This window comes from Zonotrichia albicollis, chromosome 13 (genome assembly GCF_047830755.1).
Source record: "Zonotrichia albicollis isolate bZonAlb1 chromosome 13, bZonAlb1.hap1, whole genome shotgun sequence".
Taxonomy (NCBI): domain Eukaryota; kingdom Metazoa; phylum Chordata; class Aves; order Passeriformes; family Passerellidae; genus Zonotrichia; species Zonotrichia albicollis.
Window position 1 is genome coordinate 6944046 of NC_133831.1, and position 25834 is coordinate 6969879.

General features: G+C 45.3%; 3 protein-coding genes across 9 annotated transcripts in view; 2 read left to right on the forward strand and 1 right to left on the reverse strand.

The window, feature by feature from the left end:
- The window catches only part of CPNE2 (copine 2), a 49199-nt gene extending 44103 nt beyond the window's left edge, over positions 1 to 5096 (forward strand). For all 5 annotated transcript variants that reach the window (XM_074550859.1, XM_074550860.1, XM_014269107.3 and 2 more), the window contains exon 16: positions 1427 to 5096. In XM_074550859.1, coding sequence (XP_074406960.1) covers positions 1427 to 1534 — 108 coding nt within the window. In that variant the 3' untranslated portion in view covers positions 1535 to 5096. The remainder of the gene's footprint in view (positions 1 to 1426) is intronic.
- PSME3IP1 (proteasome activator subunit 3 interacting protein 1) lies at positions 4704 to 18143 on the reverse strand. 2 transcript variants are annotated; one of them, XM_074550861.1, is made up of 7 exons: positions 17994 to 18143; positions 14497 to 14639; positions 13964 to 14062; positions 12059 to 12185; positions 8481 to 8609; positions 6562 to 6626; positions 4704 to 5454 (listed from the first exon to the last, which is right to left on the reverse strand). In XM_074550861.1, the coding sequence occupies exons 2-7, from the start codon at positions 14624 to 14626 to the stop codon at positions 5237 to 5239; spliced, it is 768 nt and encodes a 255-aa protein (XP_074406962.1). In that variant the 5' UTR covers positions 14627 to 14639; positions 17994 to 18143; the 3' UTR covers positions 4704 to 5236. The 2 variants fall into 2 exon arrangements, with proteins under 2 accessions (XP_074406962.1, XP_074406963.1); XM_074550862.1 differs by having other exon boundaries at positions 8481 to 8613; positions 12063 to 12185; positions 17994 to 18118.
- Positions 18144 to 18314: 171 nt separating this feature from the next.
- The window catches only part of RSPRY1 (ring finger and SPRY domain containing 1), a 36232-nt gene continuing 28712 nt past the window's right edge, over positions 18315 to 25834 (forward strand). The window contains exons 1-2 of one of the 2 annotated variants that reach the window (XM_074550864.1): positions 18315 to 18477; positions 22737 to 22803. The gene's annotated coding sequence lies outside the window, so the exon portion shown is untranslated. The remainder of the gene's footprint in view (positions 18478 to 22736; positions 22804 to 25834) is intronic. The other variant, XM_074550865.1, reaches the window with a different exon arrangement.

Here is a 25834-nt window from a genome sequence, read left to right on the forward strand (position 1 = left end):
TCAGAGGAGAACCTTTTCTTCTATTCTTTTAGTATAGTTTTAATGTAATATATATCATAGAATAATAAATCAAGCCTTCTGAAATATGGAGTCAAATCCCAGCCTCTTCCTTCAACATAAGACCCCTGTGAACCATCACAGAGAGGGATCCTGGGGGAGATGGGCTATCTACCTAATTAAGGTGTCCAAGGCATCTACACTGGAGCATGGATACTTGCATGTATATATCTAGCAAAAACTAACACTAAAGTTAAGACTAAGTCTTTTATCCTTGGGTGTGTGTGGCAGCCATCTTGACATCTTCAGTGTCATGCTTTTTATAAAGCTGCAAGGACATAAAATTTGGTGGGTGATTGGTTGATGATTTCTCATCATGGTTTGTATTTTTGTTTGGTTTTTTTGGGGGGAGGGGAATTAGTTCTGGGGTTAATTCTATGTTTGTTTGGGGGTGGTTGTGGAGTTGGTTATTGTTTTTGATACTAGGAAATATAGAGGAAGGTTAATTGAAAGTGTATTGATGACACATGATGTGGATAATGTAGGGATATATGGTTTAATTATTTGACCAAAAAAAAAAAAGTCAAGATAAAAAAATGGATGCGTAAAATGGAATTTTATGCAGACCTGGAAATCACCCTGCAAGTGGAACAGCCAAGGCAGAGGCAAGAGGTACCTGCCTGTCTTGCTCTGTCTTAGCCTCAGGGAAGCTGTGGTGTGGATCACATAAATCAGCACTGCAGGGAGGGGTGGCTGTGCTCTGCAGCTCTGTAGTGGTTCCACCTGAGCCTGCCGTGTTTCTCCACCCCCTGTCGTGGTCAGACAGGTGGGAGCAAAACCCAGTGACTCAGAGCAGGCCCTGGGTTCCTGCAGCAGGTGTGGCAGCTCTGGGCTCACACCCCTTGCCTCAGCCCTGTGCTGGTTGTGGTGGCTCCCACTCAGGCCTCATCCAGCACCCTGATGTGCCCCACACCAGGGGCTTTGTGCTGAATTGTCCTGAGGAGGAGCCCCGTGCCCCCGATCCCCTGTAGGAAGGGGCTATGGTGGCACTGGCCCTGCACGTCCCCTCTGTGGGATGAGTCCTGGGACAGAGGCTGTTACTGGCATGGGTTTAAATGCCAGGGATGGATCTTGTGCTTATCTTACCCTTCTCTGCAATTAATCAGTGTCTTTCTATTTCACCTCCTGCCACTCACACCTGTTTTTTCTGACCTACCCAGGATGTTTTGTTCCTCTGTACCAGTGAATTCTCTCCTGGAGGGAAGGCTAGTATAGAATATAATAATCTCTGGTGTATAAAATGCTGGCTATCAATAGACTTTAAGGGGTATTAAATGCAAGATCTGGAGCTGGAACAGCCCAGCCATGCTTGCTCAACCAGTCCCCTGTGGCTGTCCTAACACTGGTGTTGGTTCCCTTTGGCTCACAGGTCCCCAAGGAGACCCTGGCCAAAGCTGTGCTGGCAGAGCTGCCCCAGCAAGTGGTGCAGTACTTCAAGCACCAAAACCTGCCCCCCATCAACTCGGAGCCCGCCTAGAGCCGTGCCAGGCTGCGCCCTCTGCATGCTGCCGGAGCCTGGTGGTCCTGCCAAAAGCACGTCCCACATGCTTTTAAAAGAAGAATACCCTCCCTGAAACACTTTGTACTTCTTAATTTAATTGCTAAGTTCTTAAGATGCATCCCAGCAAAGTGTCTGGATTCATTTTGTACAGTCCTGGCCCAAAGTAACACTAAGCAGCCAGGCCATGCCTTGGTCCTGCTCCGTTGAGTCACTTTTCAGTATTGAATGTACTTTGTATAATTTCAGTGGTAAAGAATACAATTTTTATGATCAAAACTTGCTTTTTCCAAGCAATGAAATGCTTAATATATTATCATTCAATGAACTGGTCGTTGTATAGTTCATGTATTTGTGTTGTACCTGTACACCTGTCAGGTTCTGTGTTCATTTTTATACTGTGTACATGTTATATTTGTTATACTCAGGTTAATAAAGAAACTTGGACATTTAAAACAAGAGTCTCTGAGATGGGAAGGTGTGGGACTGGCTTACACTGTCAGCAGTGCTGGGTGTTTGGAGTCACCCTGACAGGGCCAGTCCTGGTCCCTCAGTTGCTGTGCAGGCCGTGCCCAGGATCAGCCCCACACTGTCAATGGCAGCGTCCCAGAGGGAGATTTAGTGAAGGTGGATACCCTGGGGAAGGCAGGATGCCCTTAATGCCTGCCTGAGTTGAGTCTCTGTGCTTGGGAAAACCCTGGTGACCCCACAACAAACCATCAAAGGGAGTTTCATGGTTCACTGCTGCTCCAACTCCAGAAAATTTTCCAAGTCTGAGTAACAAAAGCTCCCTGCTGCCTGGGAGAAGATGGGCTGGGTAATGAAATCCTGCTCTCCAGCAGCTCCTTTGAGCTGCTCATCAGCAATGTGCTAATTGCTGCTTTATGCTGCTCCTAACCAGATTAAGGTCTTTTGAAGCTGAGTGTGCTGCTGAATATCCGGCAGGGATCACCAGCCCTACTCCAAACTCGAGGAGACTTGACTTGAGTCTCCTCCCCATTAATGGAAGCTCTGAGGTGGGAGGTTGCTGTCCCCATATAAAGCCTGCACAGGCGTGTGCTGCTGCCTGTCCTCTCTGCCAGCAGCCCTGTGGCTGTCACTGCTGCCACCAGCACACGGAGGGCCCCGGGCTGTCCCACAGTGAGTCGGCTCCAAGCACAGCGCTGGGTGAGACCCCATCCCTTGGGAGAGGTGGGACTGTTCTGAGAAACATTTTTGCCTTGCAAAACCTCCTGGAAGGGAAAATAAACAACCAACACCACCCTTTTCCAAAGGGAAAAGCAGCCTTTGAAGGGTGGTTTGTTTAAAAATAATGCTGTATCCAGCTCAGCTTCCAGATCGAAGTCTGCGGCTTTGGAAAATTTTTTTTAAATTTTATTTATTTCCATAAGAGAACCTCACACGCAGCTGCAGGAGCTCATAAACTCTGCTGCTAGTAGAGTGTTTGTGGGGGTTTGTTGGGTTTTTTTAACACCTCCTGAAACTTTAACAACTAGCACAGACAAGGAGTGGTTTATTGAGCTGTCCCTGGGGACGGGATGAAGCACACACTATGCAGTCATGGTTTTTTCTTAAAAATAACAAAAAAATGTATCTAAACCCAGAAGTGAATGAGAGTTGCTGGAGCCAGCCACAGCCAACTTGTCTCCAGCTGTGGCAGCCCAGGGCAAGGTTACTGCCACAGCTGCCCTTTTCAGATCTGATTTATCCTCCATGCCACACTGCACTTCCCAGCACATCTCCACTGGAGTATTTTAATGTCAGATGGCTCCTGATGTACAAAGGTAAATGGGACCAAGAGATGGAGTGAGGAGCTGGGACAGCTCTGCAGTTTGTTTTCATGAGCCAGGCCCTGAGAACAGCAGAGCTGACTCAAAGGCATTCCCCATGTGTCCTATTCCATTCTTCCAGGAGCAGGAGAAAGACAGAGGGCCCTCACATCTGCTTTTCCTAGATTATGTCTCCTCCTGGCCCTGCACAGCCCCATATCCACACCATAATTTACACTCCATAATTTACACACCATCTCACCTGCATTTGCCACAATTGGCTGGAAACTCCCACTATGAATTTCTGGCTAAATCAGGAATTTTGACTGCAGCTGTGCAAGATACCACTCAGGAAAATGGCCCCAGCATGCTGGCAGCTGGGCAAAGCTGCTCTGATTCTACAGTCAGATAACTGATCTAGTTTAATGCCAGGGAAGAACACCAGCAGCTCTCATACCAACTCCTTGAGGCTCTTGCCCATACAACTTTAATAAAAAACATGCAATTTTTTGTGCACCACTTCCATTTCATTCCATAGCTCAGTAAGATGAAAGTCACCAAAAGCAAAGCATTAGGGAGGCTGCACGAAATCTGCTTATTTCCCACCTGAAAGTGCTGTAATTACAGTAGCTAGAGAAGAGGCAGGAACAACTCTGGAGCAAACACAGGAGGTGCCAGGCAGCCCAGAGCAGGGGAGGAATTGCAGTGTGTTTGTAAAGATCTGTCTGTGGAACAGGGCTGTGCAAACAGAAAGGGTGTTTGGCTAAGGATTGCTGCATTGTGAGCACAACTCTGTCCATTTCCTTTGGAAAATTCAGCACTCAGGTTAAAGCATGAATCCACTACAGGCCTTGTTTTCTCTGCTCCCTCCCAAGTCCCTCAGTGCCACCTCCAGGTGATACACACTGCCCAGCTGCTCTCACAAGGGCAGGACTTAGAGCAGGATTGCACAAAGACACTTCCACAGCTGAGCTGTTCCAACCCTCCAAACTGCCACCAGCACACTGAGATTGAGAGGATGGGCCCTCAGCCCCACTTCTGAAATTCTCCAGCTCCCATACAAAGGAGTTTGGGTGAACAGGGGAGTCCCACCCACTCTGGATTCATGCCCTTCGGGACACTGCTGCTGAAAAGCTGCATAACTTGTCAAGCCCATGACTTGTAGGAGCAGCCTTTGAGCAGAAAAGCCAGCTGCAGTTCCTGTGAACTCACTCAGACCAAGTTTTCCTTCACCACCTCTGCTTCTGTGGGAAACTGACCTACACCTCTCCTGAATGGTGGTTTGGACCCAGACAGTCTGCTCTGGCTGTTTGGGTAGAGCAGAAATTGATTAATGGAATGAGAACAATTATGAATGGCACAGGCAGAGATAAAAAAAATGCATTCAGAATGTCTTTAATCATGTAACACTAAAACTTCTTTACAGTGTCATGGCAATCTACACTTCACCATCTGCTCAAATTTGGTTCTGCCCCCATTTTTCAAATACAGAATAAAAATGACATTTTAAAACAGAACACATGGCTGCTTCTACAAGACTTCACTGCTTCAAGTGATTATTTTTTGCCTGTAGTCTTGTATAAACTTCTTAAATCAACATAATTCTTTCCATAAGAATTGTAAAAGATAAAGCTCTCTCCTCCATACCCTCAGACCTTTGTGACATGGTTAGGTGTGCCCTCTGCTTTAGGATGGCAGCTTTTCTTCCAGGCTCAGTATGCACCCCAGAAATGGAAAGTTGGGGGGGAAGGGGTGGGGGGGGGGAGAAATAATGAGTTACTTTAGGAATATCTGAGTGTAATAAAGTTGAGAAGTTAGCTAGAAAGATTATATTTGGGGCAGAAGGATGCAACAAGCATCCACCAGGGCTTTGGAAGATATTCTGCACTACATTACACACGGAGGGATTGTGTTATGGACCATCGAAGAAGCTGTTGCCACGAAAGACAGAGGAGACAATCTTGCCAGTGGAATTGATGGTGCCCTCGCTGTCCGAGCTGGACTCGGAGTCGCTGCTGCCCGAGTAGGCGCCCAGGCCAGGCAGGATCCCGATGCACACGGCAGCTGAGGGACAGTGCACCGTGGAGCCTCCCACCGAGCTGCTCCCCAGGGACACACACGAGGGCTTTTCTGCAAGACACAAACCTCAGTCAAAAATCAGAGTGCAGGAAAGAGTGCAGTCAAAAATTAAGAGTGCTTTCAATCAGCCCAGGAACCGCCACGTGTCACTCACCTGCTTTTCCCACATAAGCAGGGGATGATTTCAGGATTTAATTAAAGCATAAGGCAGCTTTATGCTGTAATAAAAGCATTCTGACAGGAAAGACTTGCTACCTCAGGGGATTTTTTCCTGCTCTATGCTGGCATTACAGATCTTTTTATTCTAAAGTTGTCAGTTTGATGCTTGTCAAGTACCAAACCCAATAAATAAGAATAAATGCTCTGCTTTGAGTAATTGAGTAATTTTTTTGCAATATAACAGCATAGTTGAGAAAAAGTTTTATTCCATTATTCTGCTAGTCAACATCTCCCATCTTCCATGGCTAATTAATTATTTCTGCTGTTCTGAAAGTTTACTGAACAGAAGGAGATTCAGGAAGTGCCTTGGGTTGTGTTACACAACTGCAGCTCCCCCGATTTGTGTCAGAGTAGCTTGACAGCAAGTCAATTGCAGCCCTGAGCCACAGCTGAAACACAACTTCATTTTTCTTCTAGGTCGCCACAATTTTCTGAAACAAATTGATTTCAGGATGGACTGAATCACTTCAGAGCATGAAGTGAATGTATACAAATACATGCAAGGCTGCTGTGAAGAGGAAGGGGATGATCTGTTCTCCGTGTCTCCTGCCCACAGAACAAGCATGAGGCTTGAAATGCACCTAAGGACAATTCCATTAGTTATTAGGTTAAACTCTTTCAGATTAATACACTCTCAAAGGAAGGTGCACAGTCTATATGTGGAGACTTCAGAGCTCCTTAGACAAGCATCTTGTCAGGGTTGGTTTGGGCAGGGGACATCCTGATAAGCTTCAGAGGTTCCCTGCAGCCCTATTTTCCATGAAGGCTGTCAGCTCCCACACTTACCATTTCTACTGCTTTAAAAGAGAACATGCCAACCAAAGTCTGTGCTGTCCAGTGAAGGAACAGAAAAGCAAAGCCTCTATGAGATTTAACCCCAACTCAGCTGCTGCTCACTGACAGACACAGAGCTTCCCACACACACAAGTTGGGACATACCTGGATTCTTTTCCTCGTGGTCAGTGTCTAGTTTCAACCTCTTGACACTGTTACCACCATCTGAACTGTGGAAAAAATAACAGAGTGTCTTGTTCTTCATAGGCAACCACTTAATTACTGTGAAGTCATTGTTAGATCTTTGCCTTAAATGCTACAGCAGATGCCAGCAGGGTCCCCTGATGACCATCACCACTTCCACCTGCCTTTAACTGAGGCTCCTTGGGGAACATGCAGGATCCAAGGAAGCACCAACACCTACACAACCCCTATCACTTTTTATCCTGGGAAAGGAACACAGCTCAGAGTTCAAGTCAAAGCCCTTGCAGAGCAACCTGGAGCTGCCTGTTGAGCAGGATGTGCCCCACAGGAGAGAGGGAATAACTACTTGAGCTTCAGGCACCCACATGGCCACAGCCTTGCACACGTGGATGATTACCACACCTGCTGGGGCCAACATCCAGGGCTTTTCCCTTGCAGGGCTTCCCTCCCCTCCTTCAAGCACCTTCTAAACCATCCAGAAACCTTGCACCCAGCCAGCTCAGACACTCTTACAGCAATGGACAGAGCTGCAGTGTCCACAAAGGTCCTTTCTGGGTCCAAAGGGGCATTGGGAGAAAGGAGCATGGCTTGGACTTCTGACTCTTCAGAGCTTCTACAGCTCTCCCCTGTCACTGCTGGGATTTTACCCCCCACTCCTGCATGTTCCCAGTGCTAAGGCATCCACACAAACAAATGCTTCCCAGATTCTGCAGTGATGAACTGATGAAGCATGAGCATTAGGATGCATTAACTCTTTTCTGTCCCTATCAGAACATGCAGTACAGATGAAAGGTTATTCTGTGCAGAGAGCTTTTAATAGTAATACATCCTTTAGAGGAAATTACAAAGCTCAGGGAGCAGATGTTGAGCTCACACTACACTTGCTTTGGGCCACTTTGCAATAAAAGATAAGATGGCAAAAATAGAAGGCTGCAAAGCAAGTCTGCAATGGCACTGACATGTCAGTTAAGATGCTCTCTTTAAACAGATGCCATCTGCAGACTTCAGAAGTACCATTAAGCACATGCCAGCTCCTTTTGTACATCCCACTGGGTTAAGTACTATTAGTTACAAGACAAAAACAACATTTTTGGCTGCTTGTTATCAGCTCAAGGTTTTTCTTTTCTGCCTTCCCAAAACCCAAACTATCACCCAACCCCACAGACATCAGGTGGTGGAAGTGCTTACTTCAGTTTTCAGACATGCAATTAATTGCTGTACTGGGAGCTAAACATCACCCTACAAGATAAGCTTCTAAAATAGTCTCACATTCCCTGAGACAATTTGAACACACTGCACTTTGAGATGTCAGTAATCATCTTAAGTATTAGATGATTCATCTGGGGGAAATAAGTCTGGTCCCACATGCCTGGTTCCTCCATAACCTGTAGTACACCAGCAGCTGTGTTTGCAGGCCAAGATCAAAGCACCAAATACATCACAAACCCAGCTGGGATGGAAAGGGTGCTGATGTATCAGTGTAAATCCATTAAAATAATCCATTTTAAACACAGGTAAAATTGGCTGATAAATCAGGCAACCTGAATGAAATTGCATTCGTGAGGTGACACTGATATCTACAAACAGAGATGTAAAACAGATTCCCTCAAACCCCAAGCAGGATTGCCCAAGCCTGGCACTCTAAAATGAAGATCCTGCCCACTTGCTTTACACACACTTATCTATTTGATTTGCTTCATGTTTTTCCCCACAGTTTGTGAGAGCCTATAGAAACAAGACTGGTCTTTTCTTATACCTTCCCCCTTTTTCTTTAGGGCTAAGGTTTACACCTCACTCTCTGGAGGCAGTTTTGGCCTGTCTCCCTTTACACTGCTAACTGGGTTCCGTTCCTCAGGAATTTATAGAAGTGTGAAACTAACCTTCTGTGTTTCACAGCTCCTGCCAACAGCTTTGCCTGAGAAAATTTGTTCTTGTTTTCCACTGACTTCATGGGCAATTTCTTCTCAGTTTCCTTCTTTGGGTCCATACTGACTCCCACTTTAGTGAGAGTGCTGTGAATTAAGGGTTAAGGATCAGCTGGGAAGGAATGGGGAGAACAGACATTTCCTCCCTGATATATTTAGCCAGCTCTGCTGACAGCAGTGACCGAAGTTCATTCACATATTCTACCCAAATAAACTCATTTGTGATGACACTGAGCTGGTAGCCTCAGCCAGAGGAGAAGACAGTTTCCCCTCTGGGGCTGGAGCTCTCTCTGGTATCAGGACCAGCTCTCCCTGTGAGGATGCCCAGGCAGCAGCTGGGAGCTGCTGTTCTGAAGCCAGAAAGGGGTAACACAACACACCCAGCACCCAGGAACACATCCACCATCCTGCCTTTTCCTCAAGGCCTTTAAAAAGCAAAAAGGTCAGGCTGGACCAAAACAAACCAACCAAAAAGGCAAGGCAGTACTTCCCCTTCTATAGGGATCCACACATTTGTAATTCAAATCTGCTGCTCCGCACTCTAATCCTTACCAGAAAAGCTAAGCAGCAATTTATGCACTCACTTCCATTCCTCAAAGCTTCTTTCTGCTGAGCCCAGCAGATTTCAGCCTAGCAAGACAGAACAGTTCCATTTTTTGGTTTGGTCTTTAGCATTCCACCTTTGCAGCTCATCTCTCTGTAAGGATCACAAGGATTCCACTGCTGGTCTGAGCACCAATCCCAGGAGAAAGGAGACTTTGATTAAGGGGAACTGTGGTCCAAGATTAACCCAAAAAAGACTAAAACTGCTCAGAAAAGGTAAGCAGATTAGAACAGTGTTAGCAAGGTGGAATGCAGCTGAAACCTATAATGAAGTGGAGAAGCTTGAGCAGGTTCTCAGATGGGATGAGAAGGAGCAGGGTGTGTTTATCAGGGCACACTCTGCACACTGAACACATCTACTTGTGTGATGAAGAGAAATCTGCCAAAGACCCTGTTTGTAGATGAGGTGCCAGGAAAGTCACACAAAATTCTGCAAAAATTTTAACTGCACAGGCAAAGGCAAATTAACTTAGTTTAAAAGCATGTTTATAAACTCAAATCTAGTGCTCTAACAGTCTGTGCTCTGACTACAGTTCCACAAGGTGGAGTTTCACAGATGCCCCAATCACTGCAGACATATATTGGATAGTGAATTTTACATTGATGGCCCAGATATTTGAAGCCATAGATTTTTTTCCCCCACTAAACATCTGAAAATCAAAATCTTTAAGACTTTGCTTTGAAGTGAAACCCAGTCTCCAATCTCTTTACAGACAGGAATGTTCAGATGCCATTTATTACTTGATTTTCCTAATGATACAGCAGTGACCCAAACTGTTCCTCACTTCAACCAAAAACCCTCTCAGCCCAAACCACTGCTCAATTTTATCTGTTTTTGAGATGGCACAGGAGTGCCATCCTGTGGCTGTCTGAAATCATCTGAGAGCTCCTCATGCTGATTTGATTTGATGCTGCCACACAATTCTTCCACATACTGCAGTGTTCAACTGCCACATTCAGGTCCATTACCTTGTTATAGTCTAAGCCTGACTGAGGAACTCAAAGGCTTTTCTTTTAAAAGATACCAAATTTGAAGCTTTTAGCTTCCATTCAGGATGGCATTCTCCTAAAACTCCTCAACTAGAAAGGCACAGCACATTTTTAGTGGGTATTTTATACATCCTGCTGTCATTAGCAAATGTAATGCTCCAGGCAGCCAAGAAGTGTTCCCTCTCAGGAAGACAACATTAGAAACAAACCTCTCAATCTTAAATATCAACTGCACTAAACAAGCTGTCCTTCAGCAAAGCCAGCTTCTTGGAGGGGGGACTGTTCCTACATTTAGATAGCAGTAAAAACAAGCTGATCTTGCTCTCAAATACTTCTTGGAAATGGCTTAAAAATATTTGTAAGTCTTTATCTGAACAGGGGGCTCTGGATAAGGTAAGGAACAAACAAACCTAGTTGTTCGTGCAGGAGAAAGAAAAATTCCTATTCACCCATGCATATGAATTTCTTATGCTCAAGAGTACATTAAAATATTCCAAGGCATATTTATCCTGAGGATGTAGAATTTTGTGATTGTTCAACCTGAAAAACTAAGAAAAAAAAAGATCTCTGTACTTGAATATTGACACAGTTTTTACCATGAAATTAATGCCTCTGGGTAGCTTAAATTAAATGCTATTGCAGGAAAAAGAACAAATAGTGAAATCCATTGGGTTGACATTGCTTTTATTAATTTGGAAGAGCATTTAAACAGCACCTATATATGCAGCACAGTGGTTTTTGTCACTGCAGTGATAAATGTGTTTTTTTAGTAACAACCTGCAGAAGCAAAAACCACTTTTGCATTTCAGAACACCACCAAAAATTTCAAACACAAGTCAATTTAAAAAAAGAAATTAAATGGGCAACACTTTGGATTTTCTCACAAGATGAGGTGACTATAAAACATTCTCCTTTCCTCCACTCCATTGGCAATAAGTTTAATTTTTACAGTAAGACTTCAGATTCAGAGGCACCAACACTACTAAGAGTGCAAAGACTGAGGTGAGGTGCTCTGCTCTTGTAAGACCAATATCTGTAATATTCACTATTCAATTTTATTTGCTGACTGGTTTTGGTCACCTCCTTGTGTCCACAAACTCTTCCATCTATACTAAAGCATCCCTGAGCATTTGTGTTTTGTTCACCTCTAACCCAAAAACAATCTAGGCAAGGAAACCATCAGATTCTGCATAGGTTCAGTAAACCTCAAAAAAGCAACATTTTGCTTAGCACAGAAATTCTCAAATCATTCCAACCTCCCCTGACTGGCACTAATTAGAGAGGAAAAACATCCTCTATGATTTTCTAGCATATCTACAAGAAAATTAGGCAAATTTAACAGCAAAGCCAAACTGTCCTGTCCTTAATCCTGCCTACAAGTGTCTATTACCCAAAGGAGCCAAGACTCCATTGGCACTGACTTCCCAGAAAAAAATCAGATGTATTTAATTTCCCATCCTGAAGGTATCAGCAAGGGAGAAAGCATCTAATACTCCAAGAAGAATAACAGAGAGAGCAATCCACACATTATTTCAGACAGGAACGTTAAAATCAGGCAATATATAGCTAAAAAAAAAGAGTGTGTAATTTTCCATAAGAAGATAAAAGCAAAATATTATAAATAATATATTGGTTTTACTTTATGTTCTCTTTCTCTTTTAAGTCATGGTATTTCAGGACCTCACTAACAGAAAAAAACCAAACCCCAAAAAACCACAACCAAACCCCGAAACAATGCAGAAAGGAGAGGAAAGGATCAAAGAAGTGGGAGTTGAGGGGGGAATATCAAACATTGCAGGGGTCTATCAAAGCTACAATGAAGCCATCAAACTTTGGAAATGTATCACTGTACACATTCTGTAAAGCAGCTTTATGAAAAGAACAAACTGCAGCCCACTCTTACCCTCCTCCAGGTAACCACCAGCCACCTTAGTGCAAAGGATATTCTGTATTCATTCAGCTCTTTCAGCTCTTCTTCCCTTCGTTGCTTTTCTAGTAGCTCTTGCTGCCGAGAAACCTCATCAAGGAAATGTGTCTCATCTTCATCTAAGCCTCTTACCATATTTTCTGAATAAAGAAAGAAGAAATTTGTTGGTTTCAGACACCAAGTCTAAGTCTGTCTCCTCTGAATATTCTCAAACCAACCAATAACTAAAAAACCACACTACTTCTTGCCTCAAAAATCTTGCTTCAAAAGAGAAAGAACATTTTCTTAGAGCAAACAATTCCTACCTAATTAGTTTTAACATCTGTTCAAAAATTTTAAAAATGTAGAAGCAGGACTACTCCTAATTTCCAAATAAAACCAAATTCTTTCTAAACATGCTACCCTATTTTAAGGAAAGTACATGCCAGTGCAGCAGGCAGATCTTTTATTTCCTGTTCTGCAAATGTTCAGCACCTCCTGAGCAAATGATTTAATTAGAATGACAATAAAGATTATGTTTCAGGAAGACCAAATCCTGCTCTTTGTAGTCATCATCAGAAATCTTAGCCCAAACATCATCTTTAGTCCTCATTAAAGTTTAATTCCATACTTTAGGCTTTTACATGAAGTCAACATATTTTTAATCCTCAACCCACACAGGCAAGCCCCAGTCACTTTGAGGGCAAACTAGGAAATCCATTTACACCCATAATTGGCAAGTTGTGTCTGACAGAAAAGCTCTGGAAATCAATGATTATTTGAGGTTAATTTATAAAAGCCAATCCCTGCTCCTTCCAACTCATGCAGAGCTCATTCATAAATCTTTCAACAGTAACTTGTAGCACTCACTATTACTACTGAGGACCCCTTCAGAGAGCAAAAGCAGTGACACTCAGGACATTTTTTTGACATGAATTAATCTGATTTTCTGCCTGACTCATCTGCAAACTAAGAGGAGCAGCCAGTGAGGTGCTTAGAGCTGAGGTTTTATTGAGGTTCCCTCCCAGGCACTCTGCAGCAGGATTTCTCCAGGTGAGCTGATGTCTGATATTCTGCTGTGGCTGCATTAAAAGCAGAGGTGGGTTTATTTCTCAGGGCTTCTTCCCATTCCAGTACTTGGATTACCAAAACAAAGCTGTTGCAGATCTAAAATAACTGGCCAAGAAAAACTATTCATTTAGGCAGTTATTAGAAGCACTTCCTATTCAGGCTGAGAGCAATTTTTGGGTGGCTCCTTCAGCAAGAATTGCTTAGTCATGTTACCAAAATTGACTCCAAAAATGGGATCAAAAGTCTACTGAAGTTTACTGGAAAGTGGAAACAATCTTGTAGGTCCAGCTGGAAACTTTAATGCATTAATGCTGCTATCTGTAGTTGCCACTTTTCAAATGGCAAGCACTTTTCTATAAAATCAGAAATTCAAACATTACATTAGAAGAATCAAACATTTACTTCTAAAGAACCAAAACATGTAAAATTACTTCTTCCAAATCATAATTTTAACTTTCAAATCACTTTTAGTCAAATAATTATGACTTGGAAATAGCTGCTCTAACAGGATTTCTTTAATTGATTCAAGAATGTGTTAAAGCATGAGTTCAAGAGTCACAAAACCACAATACTTTGCCATTTCTTTGTGGATTGCTATCAAGTTTGTTTGGGATTTTTTTTTTTTTATATGCAATATAAGCTCAGTACTCAACACTCTGCAGGCATGCAGCTTGATAACTGCAAACACCTTTTGAGTTTTGCATGTGTGCAGTGCTGCCTCAGTGTCTAGAATATGTTCCAGGATTTCAATGATACTCTCTGAAGCCTTTGTTTCCCTCTCAGAGAGGGAGACAAAACACACAGATATGTCCTTTACTCAGAGGTTGTGCACAGCTGTTGCATACAACACATGCAGTTTGCTGCTTACTGAATTTAAATTGCTCCTCAAACTCCTGCTGCTTCTTTTCTCTCTGCTCCTGGAGCCTTTCATACAAGGACCGTGGGTCATATGCCTCCTCTGGGCATTCTGAAAGGAACAAATTAGGAAGGGAGACCATGTTAGAAACACTAAACCACCAACAGTTCTCAGTTACTTCATGTAAAAACAACTTCAATTATAGAATATAAAAAGGCATTACTTTTAATTTCTATTTCCCACAAAAGTGAAAAATTCTCAGATCTTTTTCCTGTAATTACTGACATGAGCAGCACTTCCCCTGGAGAGAGCACAGCCCCTTCCCACACACTGCAGCCACCTCTGCTTCAAGATTTCAGTACCAGGGCAGGGTGGAGATGCTCCAATAGTCAGCCTAAAAGGAAATTCGTGCTCTTGACACCTGTAAGCCCAGGATGAAACAAACTGCTTCTCTCAGTCTTGGGTGTCTCCTTCCAGAATTTCCAGAGGAAAAAGTGGGAAAATTCTCAGCTCTTTTCCCTGTAATTACTAAAGTGAGCCCATACCTTTTGGGTCCTCAGGTTTTCGGACCTTTTCCCATTCCTCTTGCCTCCTCTTCCGCCGCTCCTCTAGCTCTGCTTCAGACACGAACCTCTTGTTAATCACCAGGTCAGCAGTGCCATCTCCCCCTTCCATGGTGGAATACTGTCTGCCAAAACACAATCAGGAGTTTGATTTTGCTTTTCAAGGAGTGATTATTAAATATGCTGAAAAACAGACCTGCTGTACTCATAATAACTCCAGTTCTCTAAAGAACACTGCAGAGTAAGCACTGACTGAGACACAAACTCACTGCATAACTGCTAAAACTAATAAACATCATCTATTACTCCTTCTTTACTCTTTTTTCCTATCTTTCCTGCTAGCTGTCTGCCTCAGGCTGCTTTTCTGAGAGTCATGTTCTAATGGATTTACTCTGCTTAAATAAATATTAAAAAAAAATTAAATTAAACACCCTCACCTACACTCTCATCCTTTTATTTCTATTCCTCCACATATGTTCTGAAGAGAAATAAAGTGATGGCAAAACATCAAATCCCAAGTTCTTTTTGGCCAATCTATGAAAATTTGAGACAGCTTGCCTGTTTTCAGTTGTTGAATGCATTTATTTAGAAGTAATTAACAGTGAGATTTCAGAAATTAGCAACTCTTTTGGTTTTGGCTGGGACAGAGCTAAACTTCTTGGCAGCTGGAACAGCTCTGGGGTTTGGGCTTGGTGTGACAAGAACATTGATAATACCCATGCAGTTTTAGTCTAAGTAAAGGAATCTCCAGTGTTTTACACTCAACCAGTGAGGAGCTACACAAGAAACCATGAGGGAGCCAGGACAGCTGTCCTGAACTGCCCAAAGGGATATCCCACAGAGCCATGACCACACAACACTGTGCCCAGGATATAAACTGGGGGGAACTGCCTGGGAGCTCAACAGCTGAGTGAGAGAGGGCTGAAACAGAGCTGGGGTTAGAAAATGAGCAGCACTGCCCTGCAGAGGGCACAGCCCCTTCCCACACACTGCAGCCACCTCTGCTCAAGGTTTCAGTAACAGGGCAGGGTGGAGATGCTCCAGTAGTCAGCCTAACAAATAAACTCATGCTCTTGACACCTGTAAGCCCAGAATAAAACAAACTGCTTCTCTCAATCCCAGGTGTCTCCTTCCAGCCAGCTCCATGGAGCCCCAATGTCTGTTTTTGTTTCAAGCCTGTACATCAAAAGTGTACACAGAAGTACAACATAAACACAACACACAGAGCTGCTCATATAAAGACATGCACACATAACTTTTTTTCTATTTTATCATCTCCCTGGATAACTGCAGCAAGTTAAGGATTGCCCACAGTTGTGCCAAGTACTGCTCATTTGGGATCTCACCCTGCATTTCAGCACAGAAGAGATCCCAGAACAGTCACTCTTCCAAGGAGGAAGGGATGCAGGAACCCAAATAAGGGAAGAAAACCTGTTTATCATCCCTCCTTCATACCACAAGGAATCAGTCCTGCAGGAAGTCCTGAAAACCCAATACTGATACTTTTGGGGGGGCATTGCTTGAAACAAAAATGGAAGAAGTAAAGTCTCAGCAGAAATCAAGGTTAGAGCACTGGACAAATATTTGTTACCGCAGGATGTATTCTTAAGGTTAGAATTACTAAAAGAAGTTAAGACAAAAGAATTCTCTTAGGAGCTGGGGACAGAAAGGACAGATCCAGGGAGGGTGATTTTATCTTCTTTAAACTTTTCTTTCTTTTTTTTAATATCAAACAAAAAAAATTCACCCTAAGACCCTAACTCCACTTTCCAGAAAGCATGGAACATTTGCTCTTTGAGTGCAATTTCTGAAGGTGGTTCAAGCTGGAAACCTGCAGAGAAGATAAAATTGAATCCCACTGCTGAATACAGATCCTGATCACAAGGCCAGCTTTCCTATCCAAGTGCTGCAAACAACAAAATTTGTTTCTCCACTTGTGTCATCTCAACCTATATATTTAGAGAGAACACAAAAGGTTCTGATACAATGGTGACAGAAAGTAATAAAAGCAAACAGAGAAAGGGATTCTGCAAGAACACAGTCCTGTGCATCCTCTGGGGACTACAGGCTTCAGCAGCAAATCACCTGGATCAGTCCGTCCACTCAGACAATATGATGAATTGATACATCAATTGATACATTAATTAAACCATGATTATGGTTTAAGTATGGCCTGAGATGCACCAATGGTGTTTCCAACACCAGCCTGAAAACTGGTGCCTGACACTGACAACCCCATCTTGGGGAAAACCCCATCAAGCAGCACCAGACTAAAGTTCACGTGCACTTATAAAGTTTGGTCATCTTGCTGTATTCCTTGCCCTCTCCCATCTGAAGCTAACACACACAAACCAGACCCAACAGAAAACAAGCACTTGGCAACTTTTCCCTATTTATCTGTGTTTCTGTCTGGTGACTAGGTATTCTATGGCTATGCTGTCACTGCAAACAACAGAAGTTTGTCACAGCTGTAAACCACGTTGTTGCCTGATAGATAAAGGACACAAAACTCGGGTAAGTTTTGTGCGGTGCTTTATTAAGGGCCCGGGAGCCTGTGGACTCGTGTCCCAAGTCAGAGCCCCAAACTTCACCTACAGGTGCTTCCCTTTTATATGATTTGCATATATGCGATTCACAACAAGGTCTCCAAGAAACAGTTCCCCTTGCCTAGCGACAGACCCCTTGTGATACATTCCTTAGTTCACAAACAAAATCATAAATCTTCTGCTTATCTTATTGTATGCTGCCTCCAGACAGGTTAGCATTCTTGCTTTCCTACACTGGTTTAAATGTTTATTAAGTTCCTAAGACTACCTGCTAAGTTACACACAAAACCCAACACATACTATCAACGGCTACAAAACTGTTTTTAACAAACCAATTCGCACACAACTCATAACTAAACTGTAATTAAACATTTCGCTAAATTTCATTTCTTTTTCCAACAACGTTTTTATAACACCAGATGGCAACGCCCCAGGATCACAAAACCTCCTAAACCTCCCCACCCTTGCCACCACTGAGGCTGGATAAGATGCAGGACAGCGCCGGTGCCCCGGGTACCCGAGTGCGGCTTCCAACAGACTCAGCCCTCTGTAAACACCAAGCACGATTTACCGGCCCGTTCCATCAACCCACCGGGAACGGGCCGGCCCGGGAGCGCTCCCCGCCCCGCATCAGCCGAGGCGCGGCGAGCCGAGCCCGGAGCCGCCCGGGATGAATCGGCCCCACCGGCCTGAACCCGCCCCGGGCCCCGCTGCCTGCGGTACCCCTGAGCTCGGTACGGCCGTGCCGGGCTGAAGCTGCCCCGAGTCCTCTCCGCACCTCCCCTCCGGCCGCCGGCCCGCCGCGCTCGCGGGGCCCAGTCCGGCCCTCCTCACCCCCGCACCCCAAGGGCGCGGTGGCCCGGCCGCGCCGCTATCCCCACCCCCGGGCGCTCTCTCCGGCCCCGCCGCCCCGGGCCCGCCCCCGGCACGTACCGCGGCCCCTCAGAGCAAGCGGCACCGCCGGGCCCGCAGCGCCGCCATTGACCCCGCTCCCCTCCGCCGGCCGCCCCGCCTCTTCCGCCCGCCGCGGCCAACCGAGCCAGCGCTTCCTTGCTTGGCCCCGCCCCCGCGGCAGCCAATCCTCGCCGCGCTTACGGCGGGCACAGCGGCGCGCGGAGCGGGCGGGGGTTGGCTGCAGGGAGGACGTCACTGCGTCCGGGCGCAGCGATTGGGCGAAGCTCCTCTACGGGGGCGGGGCCGAGGGCGGGGCGGGTCGCCCGGGAGACGGCGGGGGGCGCGGCCGCGGGCGGGCCGGGGCCGGGGCGGGGCGGGGCCGCGCCGTGAGTCGCCTCCATCTTTCGGCACAAAGGAGCGGCGGCAGCGCCGGGCCGGGGCCGGGCAGGGGCGGAGAGCGCGCGGTCCGCGTTGGCCCCGCTGCGCTCCCACTGCGCTCCCGGCGGGGCTGTGTGGAGCTGAGGTGAGACAGGGCGGACGCGGCCCGGCTGGCGGGTGCGGCGGGGCTGGGGTGGAGCGGGCGCGCATCGGGGTGAGGGGAAGGGACAGCGGAGGGCTGGGCGCTGGTGGCCCCGCTGGCGGCCCCACTGCCGGCCGTGCGTCCGTGAGTGAAGGCTCCGTGCTCAGCTCCCCGCCCTCCGCTCCCCCAGGCGCGGGTCCCGGTTGGGGTGGGGGCCCGGCCAGCGCAGCCCCGGGTAGCGGCCCGGGGTCCTGTGGGCTCCCGTGGTTGGTGCCGCTGTCCCCAGAGACCCCCGGTACCCCCGGCTGCCTGGCTGGGGCCATTTGTGGAGGGCAAGCCAGGGGTACCGGGGATCCCTGCACCTCCCTGGCCGAGGAGCAGCCTCCGGGCTGGCTGGGCTCTGGCGGAGGCCCCGGAGCCGGGCTGGCGTGTGGAACTGGAGCTCGCTGGGGAAGGCGGCGGGAGGTGAATGAACGGGGGAGTGCCGGGCTGGGGCGCCCCGAGTGCGGCGCTGCTCGGGGCCCGCAGGGGCTGGAACTTCCTAACGGCGCCTCCCGGGAGCGGGGAGAGCTCCCGGGGCTCGTATGACTTGCAAAACACGGGCTTGGCCTCAGCGGGGCTGGTGTGAGGGGGTAAAATGCCATCGGATCGCGGAGTCACGGGCTCCAGGTGCTGCTTGGCAGCTCGGAAACACGGCAGGGCTGCTGAGCCCTCGGGTATTGAACATCAATGGTGCATCAGACCCTGAACGCTGTTTATGGCTCGCAATGTGAAAATGTTTCTGCACAGCAAGTTTTCTGACTTTACAGAGGAGATGTGGAGGTGTGGAGCGGGCCACCAAATGCGCTCGTTTACCTGGATCTTTTGTTTTACATTCTTGCGGGGCAGATTGGGCAGCGGCACCTTTGCTGGGGTGCGGCAGCACCTCGGCTCTGTTCTCCCACTTCAATTCCTCTAAAGCAGGATTTTTTCACTGCTGGTATTATGCCCATATCGAGCACGAGTTTCTCTTTTAAGCCCTTTGATTCTGTCCTCCTGATCGCTGTTTCTGTCTTGCAGGTCTTCAGTGACCCCCTCTTTTTAGGAATTGCTTTTTTTTTAATGTATTCTGCTGTGTAGCTGTAGGTGCACTGTCCCTTCTAGGCACAATCTTAGTGTAGTCCTAGGAATGGCTGTCGTCACTTTACTTGTCACTTTGTTTCGTTATTGCAACCTCTGATCCCTGAGCCCACAGTTCATTCTGGTGCTCAGCTAGTGTTACCAGTTTTTCTCACACAGTGAAACTTTGGTCCATAGAGGAGCACAGACATAAGAGCTGCCTTTTCTCTCCTAAATTAATTCAGCCTGCTCTGATTTCTGAATGCTGGTGTGTTTGGTAGGGCTTTTTTTTTTTTTTTTTTTTCATTTTATGTCTGTGTCAGTGTTTGTTTTCTTCAATATAAGAGATTTTTTTTTCTACTTAGCACTAGCTTTGTCTCAGGATTTTAGGTTTTTTTGTCTTACATTGAATGCATGTGTTTGTTTTGGTGTTGTTTTCTTTTCTCATGCTGGTCCTCAGCTCAGTTCTGCTAATTTTCTGTACATCCATCACTGCTATGAGATTGTCATGTGGAAATCTACATCCACTTGTTTACTGTGACTTTCCCTTGTTTTCTTCCTGGTATTAAAATTTTTGCTCTTTTCTTATTAAAATATACAGATTTTTAAACAGTGAATGTTCTCATCACCTTTGAGCTACCTGAAATATTCCCTTGCATCTCATCTCCTCTTGGACTCCTGCATTTGACTGTGGATTTCCGGAGGACTCTGCATTCTCAAAACTTGTTGTATTATTTTAAGAGTCTGTGATGCTGTTAAATGTGTTTTTGTTTTGCATTTATCCAAATGCACAGAATTGATCTGTTCTTTGATCTAAATCTGTCCCATTCTTCTGTAAGCGCTTTTGCCTGTGTCTTTGTTCTCTGCCCAAGTCCACTCAGCAAAACAGCCCTTTCTCCTCCTGGCACCCATTCCTCTGTCCCTCCCTTTAGGACATTGCTGTTATTGCTTTGTGCCCAATCTCTGCTGTTTGTGCCTATTTATAGGTCTGATTGAACAGACTGTGAATTTCCTCTCGTGTGTTCTTTTTCAGATGAGTGAAGCACAATTGTAGTTGTGTGATCGCTTCTTGTCTCTTCCCTTTTCATCCAGACATTCTCTTGAGGCTGCTGCTAAATGAAAGTTTTCAGTTTCCCCTGTCCATCACTTGAGCAGGAAGCTCCTCCAGGGTATTTTAGTGCTGTGTTTTGCATTCTGCACAACTCTTGTGATAACTCTTGCTGATGCTGATTGTTTATTAGCTTGGTCTTGCTTGTTTACCCACTCTTAGATTGCTGATAGAGCTAATCCAGCTTGTCCACACACCTCCTTTATCATCAGCTGTGATACCAGTGGTGTTTGCAGGGAGGTGGGCTTATTGGTTTCCCTGAGGTCTTTAACTTTCCTTTTTATTTGCCTTCAGCCTCCCATACAGGGAGTTTCACTGCAAAGCTTTGTGGTAGCCACTGTGTTATCTTACTGTGTGGCCTCATAATTTGGTGATCACTCAGTGCCTCTCTTGTTCTCTCACTGGTACATTATTCTGTGCTTTTCTTAATGTTCTTTTTTTCTCCCTCTAAGAGGGACATGATGGTTTTCTGCACAGACCTGCAGTGCTCTCCCTTGGTACATTGAGTATTTTCACATAGGAGGTCTTAGCTTGAAGTGCATTTCATTTGCTGTGAGTCTAATGGATAGGACTGAAATAGATCACTTGAAATGTTTTGGTTCCCTCCTGTAAAGTAAGACATTCCTTATATTCTGCCCTTCAGGTGCCATCAGAGTCAATTCTCCTCAAGCTTTTTGCTTGTTTGTTAAAATTGAGGAATAACAGGAAGATATTTATTAGTGTGAGCAGTAAGTTAGTGATAAAAGCAGTGATTTGTCATAGGACACTTGCTGGCCTGTAACTCCTTAGGTTTCTTCATTCAGATTTCCTTTGAATTCATTATCTCCCCTACCTGGCAATGTGCTGTGTTTGGAAATGTCCTCAGTTGCTCATGTAGCTGAGTGCTGATATCCTCACAAAGTGGAGTAAGGCTCACCATGTGCACTGAGTGCTTTCCCTCTCAACACAGAGGCAGCAACTTAAAATGCTTCAGCTTGTAGTAAATTGAAGGCCAGCTAATGTCATGATAATTGTCCTGTTCTGCTCCATTATCAATATGTTGTGTTCGGCATTTCAAACTGGTTTTTGTGGGTTTCTTTTTCCCTCTATTGAACTTATGATTGCTCAGTAGACTTTGAATTTATTCATTGCTTTAAGCACTGCAGATCTTACACTGAGATTCCTTGTCTTTCAAGTATCTCATGTGCTTTGTACTGCCATGTGTCCTGACAAATATATTTAATTTTCCTGGTCTGTGTGTGGTAACTGTAAAGCTGGCATTGCAGGGCAGTGACTGTGCCAGCATGATCTTTATTTCCTTTTGTATTCTTCATTATATTGCTGAGGTCTAATAAAAGTCAAATGTTCACACATGACTCACAAGGCTGCGTGGCTGACCAATGCATCACGATCTCTCTTCAGGAGTGCTTGTAATTACCTGCCCTTGATCTGCCATTCCTGTGACCAGCCTTGTGCTGGGAGCACAGCTCTGCCGTGGCAACTCTGGGCTTTGCCTGTCTGTTTTCTTCCAGGGATACCTGGCAGTGAAAGTCCGGCATGAGGGGCTGCTCCTTGGTTTTTAGTGCATGTTTGAGGTGGAGTTCAGGGAGTTACCATGATCAGTAACAAGAAATCCATCTTTTTCTTTATAAATCTCTCCCCTCAGGGAAATAGTGGCTTCTGAGCATATGAAACACAACTGTCATTATTTTTCTCCCTTTCTAAGGCTTTTTTTCCCCATAGAAAATGCCTCCCTTTTGCTCTAAGTATCTGAATATCTTGGTGTTTTGGTAGGTGGGAGAAGGACGAGTATTGAAGACTTTTTGATCTGAAGTGTTGGCATGGGTTTTTGGATTTCTGGCTTCAATGCATGTGCACAAACTTACAAGTTACAGCTTGAATCATAGGGTAGGGGGCAGCTGGTGAACTACAAGCCAGGAGGCTGCACCATTCACATTTATCTTATACCTTCCTGCAGACAGTGGGGCATGCTAGAAAGTCATACTGAAAAAAGAAAACCCAGCAACCTGCTGATGCTTTTTTTTTTTTTTTTTTTTTTTTTTCTCTCTCTCTAAAGGCAAAGCTGTCTGGCATGGATCAGGCTTAGAATTGTTCTTCCTGCTTTTAAAAACATTCAGCTAATGGTGAGTCCAAGAATGATGTGTGTTTGCACTCAAACTCTGGTTAATGTATCAGTCCTGAAATAAGATTTTTAAAAAATTAACAATAGGTGAGTTATTCTCTCTCTAGAGCATTACCCCTTTGTAACATTCAGTGAAGTGGTGTTTACATGTAATTATCAAAACAATAATTTCTGAAATTCCTCAGGAAGTTATTTAGCAGAAGCCCCAGGTGGCTGAGACTTTGTGTTCCTGGTACTGTTACAGGATTTTGAAAGCCTCTTAAGTAGTTTTTGTGCTTTCTGCCTTTTTTGACTGAAGTGGGAGCACAGTCTTGTTTAAGCCATGGTCAGAGTGCCATGTGAGACACGTGCTCATCATCCTCCCACTTCCTAACCCACCTGCACATGGCCAGGCCAGCTCTTAGGCCTCTCCTCCCCCTTGGCCACGGCACATTGAGCAACTTCCTCTGGCTTTCTTGGTTCTGCAGGGCCCTAAAACACTGTAAGGAAACAGCACAGCTCAGTGGTTGGAGCAGGACACCTGAGAGACCTGGCAGGGACACTTGTTACACCTGCCTGGTGAATCCACAGCAGGCTCTCTCCTGGCAGATTGGTGGCAGGGCAAAAAGGAAAGGTCCTGAAGAGGTAGATGGGGAGAAATGAAGCTGAGTTCTTGTGTGGGTGGGTTTTTTGTTGTTTTAAGTGAGTTCTGTGATGAAGTTCTGGCATGGCTGCCCAGGGAGGTGGTGGAGGCACCATCCCTGGATGTGTTTAAAAAAGCCTGGATATGGCAGTGGGTCCCATGGTTTAGTTGAGGTGTTTGGGGCTGAGTTGGACTCAGTCTTGAAGGTCTCTTCCAACCCACTGATTCTGTGACCTGTGAAATTGGTGAGATAAGGGGGTTCCAGTGACCTGCCCAGAGCTGTTTCAGGTTCTGTATTCTTGAGCTCTGGGAGTCCCAGGTCGTTCAGGAATTGTGCTTTCCAAGAGTGCTTCCCAGGCAGGTTTGCTAACCTAGTGACCTACATGTTGTGTTGGGCTCAAGTGACAGTCTCTGAGCAGCTGTCACTGTATCCACTCGCAGCAGGAAAGGGAATTTGAAGGGCATTTCCTGCTCTGTCAGTACAGTCCTGAACTTTGGCTAGCAAACAGCAGCCAGCTTTCCATGGCTGGCAGGGAGGGCCACAAAGGTGGCTCTCAACTCTGCCCACTGAAAGGTCAGGCCATCCTCTGATGCTGCTTTAATTATCATTACATGGAACTTTCTTCAGCCTGTTCCTCGACATTGTCTGCTCACCAAGGCAGTTCTCAGACAGCTGATAATGCAGGCTTCCAACTGAGGCATTGCTGAGTTTTTCAGCAATGTTATTGAAATTTTTCACTGACAACAGTTTGTGGAATTTTAAAGGTTCATAATAGCTTAGTCATGCCATGTAGCTGGACTAAGTTCTGTGGTCTACAGTAGAAGACTCCTCTGCCTTCTACAGAGTAGTTCTGCACCCAGTGTTCCTCTGAAAACAAGCCCAGCTCTGAGATAGAAGAAAGAAAAGCACTAAGATAGTTTAGACAAGAAACAGACAAACTCTGAGTTGCCACTCTTTTAGCTCACTTACATGAAGCTGGTGATCTGCTGACAAGAATCTGCCCCTGCTTCCCTCCCTGAAGCATCTTCCTGGTGCTCACAATGTGATGACTGGGATGCTGTGCTAGCCCTAATTCCAGTTCCCAGGGCAGGGCTGGGCTGTCACTGAGCTGCTCAGTCTCTTGACTTGCTCCTCAAAATGCTTTTGTGGTTTAGATTTTGCTCATGCACAAGATTCTTTAGGTATTGCAAGGAGCTGATCTCCTTGCAACGTGACTGAAGAGAACTCTTCACCGTTTTTTTTTGATACTGATATAGATAAAGGCTTATCCTTTCTGAAATGAACTGTTGTAAATTTTACTAGACAAAGCTTTAAAAAAAAGTCTTTTTCTTATTTTTTTTTTAATTTCTTTGCCATTCTATACCTCTGCTTGGTATCCAGAGAGTCACTTTGCTTCTAGCATTGTCTATTCCGCAGTTTCTTATTTCTTGTGGATTTTTTGGGAGAGTTTTGGGCTTTATTTGGTAGTGGTTTTTATTTAATATTGAACTCTGATATAATGAATGCTTTTGTCAGAATTGTATTGTTGATAACGCTTTTAACTTTCTGGGCAGCAAGGAAGATTAACTTGAATTAATTGAAAGAGTTATTTATAAGCTTCCAAATGAATGTCTGTGCCAAAACTTAACAGGGTATAGCTAATCGATTTTATTTCATGTGCTTGTATCCCTGCAGTTGATGGGATTAGTGTTCCTTGCCATGCACAGGGCATTATCTTTATCTCCCTGGCACTTGTGAAGCAGTGCATTCTCCTCTGCTCCTTAGGCAATGCTGAGCTTGTTCAGCTCTGCCAGGCCATGTCACCCTGCTGGAGGCACCTCTTGTTCAACTTCACTGGGCTGTCAGATACCACTATCTATTTAAAAGATCATTATCTCAGAAGTGCTTTCATCTGCCTCAAAGCAGAGCTTAAGCTCAGTCTCTGATAAGGAGTTTAATGATCCAGCTGTGGCTTGGGGAGCTGAGAGCAGGAAGCGTGATCGATAGCAGCCTTGGTTTAGACATGAAGCAAAGTTGAGGTTTTCTGTAGTACAAAGGACAGTTCCACCTAAATGACAGATGACAAATGATGACCTCTGAGATGGGGAAGCTCAAAAGGTGGTAAATGCCTCAGTTTCTCTTTCAGAAAGCAAGCTGAGCAGTCTTATGCCTGGCATGTCCTGAGCACTAGTGTCTCTGTATCCAGAGGTAAGGGAAAAACTGCAGGGAGGAATCCCTGCCAGGCCTGCTCTGGTGAGGCTCATTTAAGTGAGAAAGTGAAGTTCGCTTTAAATCCATGCTGCAATTTTAGTGTTCCTGTACCAGCTTAAAAAAGGAGTTTAAAGGAAGTGAAAAGACAAAGTAGTGTGATGTGCAAGTGACTATAAAATCTGACTTTCACACTGAGTCTACAGAAAAAGAAACTCCTGT

Bases quoted from the DNA above. Each gene is read 5' to 3' on its own strand.
- PSME3IP1 (XM_074550861.1), bottom strand. From the start codon at position 14,626: ATGGAAGGGGGAGATGGCACTGCTGACCTGGTGATTAACAAGAGGTTC. The intron at 8,610-12,058 runs CTTTGCACTAAG...AATTCACAGCAC, and splicing joins CTGAATGAATACAGAATATC to TCTCACTAAAGTGGGAGTCA. The intron at 6,627-8,480 runs GTTAGTTTCACA...TTTTTTCCACAG, and splicing joins GGAGCTGTGAAACACAGAAG to TTCAGATGGTGGTAACAGTG.